Source organism: Miscanthus floridulus, chromosome 8, assembly GCF_019320115.1.
Source record: "Miscanthus floridulus cultivar M001 chromosome 8, ASM1932011v1, whole genome shotgun sequence".
Classification (NCBI taxonomy): Eukaryota; Viridiplantae; Streptophyta; class Magnoliopsida; order Poales; family Poaceae; genus Miscanthus; species Miscanthus floridulus.
In genome coordinates, this window is record NC_089587.1 from 185248134 (window position 1) to 185254450 (window position 6317).

Here is a 6317-nt window from a genome sequence, read left to right on the forward strand (position 1 = left end):
CCCCTTGGACCAAACTGAGGCGCCTGCGCGTACTGCCACCCTCCGCGCACCGGCGGCCACGAGTACGTCGGAGGAGGGCCACGCGGAGGTGGATACGGTGGATAGGGTGCAGGTGGTGGATACGACATCATCTGATGGCCAGGACCTCCAGGAGACGGGTTTGAACCCGCCGACTGTACCTGCACAAGTTAAACGCCAAGTGATGTCATTAGTATCTGCAGCATGGACGCACAAGTTAAAGCAAGAGTCAATATACTCACCGGGGTCCCTCCAGGAGCGACAGGAGCAGGCACAGGAAAAAACTCTGGAGGAGGAGGCGGTGGAGCGAACATTGGAAGAGGAGGCGGTGTAGACGCCCCGGGCGTCTGCATGGACTGGAAGAAGCTGGCCATGTTCTGCATCTGAGTGTTGTAGTGCTGCTGCAGGCTTTGCTGGTAAGCCATCTGTTGCGCCATCATCTGCGCGTGCAACGTGACGATCCTCTCCTCCATCTTGGCCTCCATCTGGGCCTGCAATATTACATCCGCAGTGTTGATTGTATGTACAGGTGCGAAACGAGTGAACGACGAACGAAACGGCACTTACCTGTGACGCTGACTGCCGCCGGGGCGCTACGGGGATGTCCCTGGAGCTCGTGGGCGTGGATCGAACCTGGGTCAGCGTAGGAACCTAGGACGGGTCGAGGGCGCTGTGGGCCATGTAGTAGCGGCCGTGCTGCTTCCCTGGTCCCAACCTCTGCAGGAGGTCTATGTCCAGGGGCTCGGCGGTGGGGTCGAACGTCTCCCCGTAGCGCTGGCGAGCCGCGACGGTGTACTCGGTGGCCTTCTCGTAGGCGGTGGGGTTGGTGTACGCATCGGGCCTGTCCTCCGGGTTGTAGACGTTGTTCGGATCCGTCGCCTTGCCCTTGTGAGAGAGGAGGTACGCGGTGTACTCGTTGATTTCCTGCCCACCGTGCGTCTGCGTCTGCATTGAAAACACAAACATGGTTACAAGTATTGATAATTGAGCGCAAGGATTAAGACATGAACGGACGCATACCCATCTTGTCGCGAACTGGGGGAGGGGCTAATTCCCTTGGTGGTGTGACACCCCTCGCATCTGCGCGCGGCGGCCCTGACGGTCGGCGCGCCTCGCGTACGCCTCATCCGTGCGCCACATGCGCACAATCTCCGTCCAGCATTCCCTGTGGTTGTCGTACCACGACGGACACACCTGCATGACATCAAGTATTTGACATGCGAGAAGATTAGTGTAATGTTTCACTGAAGGAATCTGAACGAATGTTGTCATACTTAATTACCTGCTCGTATTGCGCTTGGGTGAGGTCGGCCTCCCTCGAGTTCATTCTCTGGCGGATTTGGGGCTTCTTGATGTTCTCTCCAAGCACGTTGGCGTGGAAGTCGCGGATGGCCTGTATGCGCGCCTCATGGTATAGGTCCTTGAGACGATCTTTGCAGACCGCCTCCTGCACTCGCGCCGCCTGGGCTGCTTTACCCTCCTCGCACGTGAAGAAGTCCTGCACACAGACACATCATGTAGCATTTCCTTTTTGCAAGAAGTCCGACGAATGCGTACTATTTAGCAATGCGATGCGATGAAAGACTCACCCAAAACTCCCTCTTTATCTTTGCCGCGATGGTCTCGCCACCCTCCTCGACGAGGTAGAAGTGGGACCACTTGGTGGGCACCTTCATCTCACCGTTGACGTTGACAAGGCTAGGGTAGTACTCCTTAATCAGGAGGCCCTGGATGCCATTGATATGGCGTGCTTGACCTGCTCCACTCACAATCTTCTAGGAACTGCACGAGTCATTAAGAACAATTGTTAGTCTTCAGTTCGATTTTTGACATGTCATATGAACAAGTAGTGAAATCAATAATGGTTACTTACGTTTGGCCCACGGGTGTGATCACCGGGCGCTGGTGGAATTACGGCCGCACCCTAGGAAGCTGCGTGGGCCCGCGCGAGTACACCTTGGCCACGCCTGACGAAGTCGAAGCCGTCTCGCCTGGTGTAGGCGCGTCGTCGCCGTCGCCGTCGTCGTCGTCATCGTCGTCGTCGTCGTCGCCGCCGCGCTCGTCGTCACGCGACGTCGTCCCCCCTTGCGAGGACGAGAACAGCAGCCTCCTGGTCGCCTGGCGACGTCCGCTGGGGGGCTGGGACCCCCTACTAGACGACCCGCGCACCAACACCTCCTCCTCCTCGTCGTCGTCGGCGGTCTCCTGCGGGGGGACCTGGTACGCCGAGCGTACTGCTCGATGCGGCCGCTGCCGCCGTCCGCCTGGCATTTTGTCGAGTGCCTGCAATGACAAAGAACAAAACTGTTAGCATAAATAAATGACAAGTACTTGTAAAGGAACATAATAATAACAATATAGTATTACATGGCCTCGTAATTATCTCCGCGAACGGCAATATCTCGGGCGTGGAGTCGTCATCTCTATCACTATCGTCGTCATCGCTATCAATATTGTCGAGCTCCCTTAAGTCATCACTGTCATCATCATCCTCATCGTCTCCATAGTCATCATCATGTACCTCCTCCTGGACAACTCCATCGCGCTGCATCTGCCATCGCTCAAGCATTCTTAAGTCCCTGGCATCCTGCACCTCCTCACCCTCGTCCTCATCGATTTCGTTGTCTACTTCCATGCCCATGAGCGAACCAATGTCGATCTCCAAGGTACCTTCTAGCCCCTCAGGTTGATAGAACTCATCGGTGCTTGGGTCAAAGTTGTAATCGTTGTCGTTTGGGAGAGGCGCTTTGCCGCGCGGCGACACCAAATGCACAAGTCTCCACCCCGCAAGCTTCTCATCTTTTTGGCACGCCCATGGGAGGTAATAAACTTGCGTGGCGTCTCGGTTGGCCACAATGTAGACATCGTCTCCTTTATAGCTGGAGTCCTGTCGAATCTCGACTTGACCTATCGTAAGGTCTTTCCTCGTGATATCAGGATCGAACCAATGGCATTTGAATACCACCGGCGCTAAAGTCCTGGCACCCTTAAAGTTGAGCTCGTATATCTCTTCGACTATGCTGTAGTAGTCCTTCCCATCCGTGCCGGGCGTACGAACTCCACAGCACATGGTTTTTAGGTTGGGTCGACTCTCCTCGTAGCTTCTCGTGCGAAAGCGATAGCCATTCACATCATAAACGGTGAATGACTTCACCCTACGGGAGAAGCCACGGCCCACCTGTTTCAATTCATCGCTCATTTCTGCATCCGTTCGGGCCTGCAAGGGTAGGAGATCGTTACATAACTCGCTCCGGGGAGCAAAGTGGAATCACAAAGTCGGAAAGAGGTTAGTTGGTTGGTACCTTTGTACAGAACCAGGAGATGAAATCGGGCACACCGTGTCTAAGAAGATTGTCTTCTTCTTGCTCGGTAGGAGCCCTATTGCCTCTCCAGTATTGACTAATAAATTCCCTGAAAGAAGGAAGAAACTAGAGGGTCAAACCATGATAGATGGAGGATAGTGACGGCGTAGGTAACAAGCTCATTGAGAAGTTACTTCTGATAAGGAATCACTTCATCAAGGTTGATCAATAATGTGAACATGATAGTCTGCCACTCCTGATGGTTCAACTGCTTGTTGGTACCTGCGCTTCCACTCCCGAGATCCCCTTGGAAAAGGCTGAGTATCGATGAGTTCTCGTCAGTGTTGTAATGAGGGGTTGGATTGTGCATGCTAGGAAGCTTCTCAGTATAGTACGCCTGTGTGAAGGTCGACACCTCCTCTAGAACGGAGGCCTCTCCCACGGAAGCCTCAATCTTGGCTTTATTTCTACAATTTTTCCGAAGAAGCTTTAGACACCTCTCGATTGGATAGCACCAACGGGCCTGCACGGGACCCCCCAACCGTGCCTCGCGCGGTAGGTGCAAGATCAGATGCTGCATGGACAGAAAGAAGCCGGGTGGAAATATCATCTCCAACTTGCAGAGCAACAAAGGTGCAGCCTTCTCCAGTTCAACACAAACATCCCGAGACAACTCCTTGGCACAAAGCTGGCGGAAGAAGAAGCTCAACTCTGCCAGGACGCGCCACACATGCTCTGGGAGGTATCCCCAGGTCATCGCAGGAAGGATCCGCTCAATCCATATGTGGAAGTCATGGCTCTTCATCCCTAAGACTTTCATAGTCTGCAAGTTCACACCCCTGCTCAGATTCGCCGCATACTCATCGGGGAACTTTAACGTCTTGATCCACTACAGAACTTCCTTCCTATCTGCCCTTTTCAGGATGTAATCGGCCGGCCTCCTTTTCCATTTCCTGCCGGGCGCAGGGGTCTTCATCACCAGGTTTGGTCTATCACAGATCATCTCCAGGTCCAGTCTAGCCTTGACGTTGTCCTTCGACTTTTTGCCAACGTCCATGAGTGTTGCCCAGAGTGCCTCGGCCATATTCTTTTCTGTGTGCATTACATCGATGTTGTGTGGAAGAAGAAGGTCCTTGAAGTAGGGGAGCCTAGTCAAGCCCGATATATGAGTCCACATGTGGTCCCGAGCATATCCCTTAAACCCACCTGTTTCCTCAGGTTCGAGAGCCTGTATGTCGGCAAGGACGGCGGCAGGGCTCTTAACCTGCGGAATGGGGCCGGTGACTTGAACGCCTTTCGTGAAGTGCTTTACATCTAGCCTGAATTCATGGTTCTCAGGCAGGAATTAGCGATGCTTGTCGAAAGAAGAAAACTTGCCGCCCTTGGCTAGCCAGGTGAACATCACATCTGCCTTGCATGTCGGGCAAGGGAACTTCCCGTGAACACACCACCCGCTGAATAAGCCATACGCCAGGAAGTCATGCATTGAATACTGGTACCACACATGCATTCTGAAGTTCCTCTTCGTAGCCCGGTCGTACGTGAGTACCCCCTCTTCCCAAGCAAGTTCCAATTCATCCCACACCGGCTGCATGAACACACCCATATTGTCGCCCGGGTGTCCAGGTATTTTCAGCGTCAAGAGCACGTTCTTAGGTTCAAACATGACGCCGAGGGGGAGATTGAGGGGGATCACAAACACGGGCCAGCAAGTGTACGGGGCCGCCATCATTCCAAACGGGTTGAACCCATCTGTTGCCAGCGCTACGCGTACATTCCGAGCCTCCATAGCCTTGACAGGATTCATGTTATCGAAGTGCTTCCATGCATCACCGTCCGCCGGGTGTACCATCTTGTCAGGATAGTATCTTTTGCCATTCTTGTGCCACGTCATCTATTTCGCGGACTCCGCCGTCATATACAGCCGTTGTAGCCTCGGTAGGAAAGGAAGGTGCCGTACGACCTTCTCGGGGACCTTAGACTGTTTCATGCTGCCATCAGAGCCTTCTACCAACACGAACCTAGAGGCATCGCACTTCGGACAGGTTTTTGCTTCCTTGAGGTCTCCCCTAAACAGGACGCACCCCTTCGGACAAGCATGGATCCCCTCATACGACATCTTAAGTGCATGAAGGAGCTTCTGTGTAGCGTAGGTGTTCGTCGGTAGGACATGATCTACCAGAAGCAGTCCCCCAACAATGCTCAACACGAGATCGAAGCCGTCTCGACTAATGCCCAGCTGCGACTTCAACCCTATCAGGCGTGAGACGGCATCCAGTTGCGTAAGCTTTGTCTTCTCGTGAAGGGGCTTCTGTGCCGAGTCCATCATGTCGTAGAAGGCCTTCGCGGTTTGCTTCGGATCTTCCTCCACATCCATTCCTTCGCCAAACCATGCTTCGTGGAAGTCTGCCATCATGTCTGCCATCCCGGCATCGCCATCATACTCCTCAAGGACGGGTCGCACCACCTCGTCCCTAATAGGATGGTATTCACCATGGTGGCGCCAACGGGTATAGTTTGGAACGAACCCGTGCTTGAACAGATCTCTCAACACCTGAGCCTTTACTTTCTTCTTCTTGTTCCTGCACTCGCTGCAGGGACACGGCATCCGAATCGACCCTTTAGCAGCTGGGCCAAATGCATGCTCCAGGAACTCAGTCGTCCCCCTGATCCATTCGTGGCTCTTACTTGCGAAGCCCGAGTACATCCACTCACAGTCACCCATGCTCTGTCATGCGGCAATGTTAACATGTGATAAAACCAGCAAGTGCATCTACAACGCGCTCCTACCATCTAATAGGTGAAGGATAGGTCCTAATCCCACCCGAGCATGCACAGACGAGGTTAGCTTCCATGCTCCACTCCCGTCCGAGACAGAATTTCGGCAGCACCTCCCCGCTATTCTCCCGATACACGTCCCAGCGGGGAGAGTGTGTATCCAGAGAACAACGGGGAGGTCCTGCCGAAACTCCGACTCGGACGGGAGCGGAACATGGG

The 6317-nt window shown here is 53.9% G+C and overlaps 1 protein-coding gene across 1 annotated transcript; it reads right to left on the bottom strand.

Moving 5' to 3' along the window:
• Positions 1-5214: 5214 nt before the first annotated feature.
• LOC136470314 (uncharacterized) lies at positions 5215-6045 on the bottom strand. Its single transcript, XM_066468199.1, has one exon. The coding sequence runs from the start codon at positions 6043-6045 to the stop codon at positions 5215-5217; it is 831 nt and encodes a 276-aa protein (XP_066324296.1).
• Between the last annotated feature and the right edge of the window lie 272 nt (positions 6046-6317).

Bases quoted from the DNA above. Each gene is read 5' to 3' on its own strand.
- LOC136470314 (XM_066468199.1), bottom strand. From the start codon at position 6,045: ATGGGTGACTGTGAGTGGATGTACTCGGGCTTCGCAAGTAAGAGCCAC.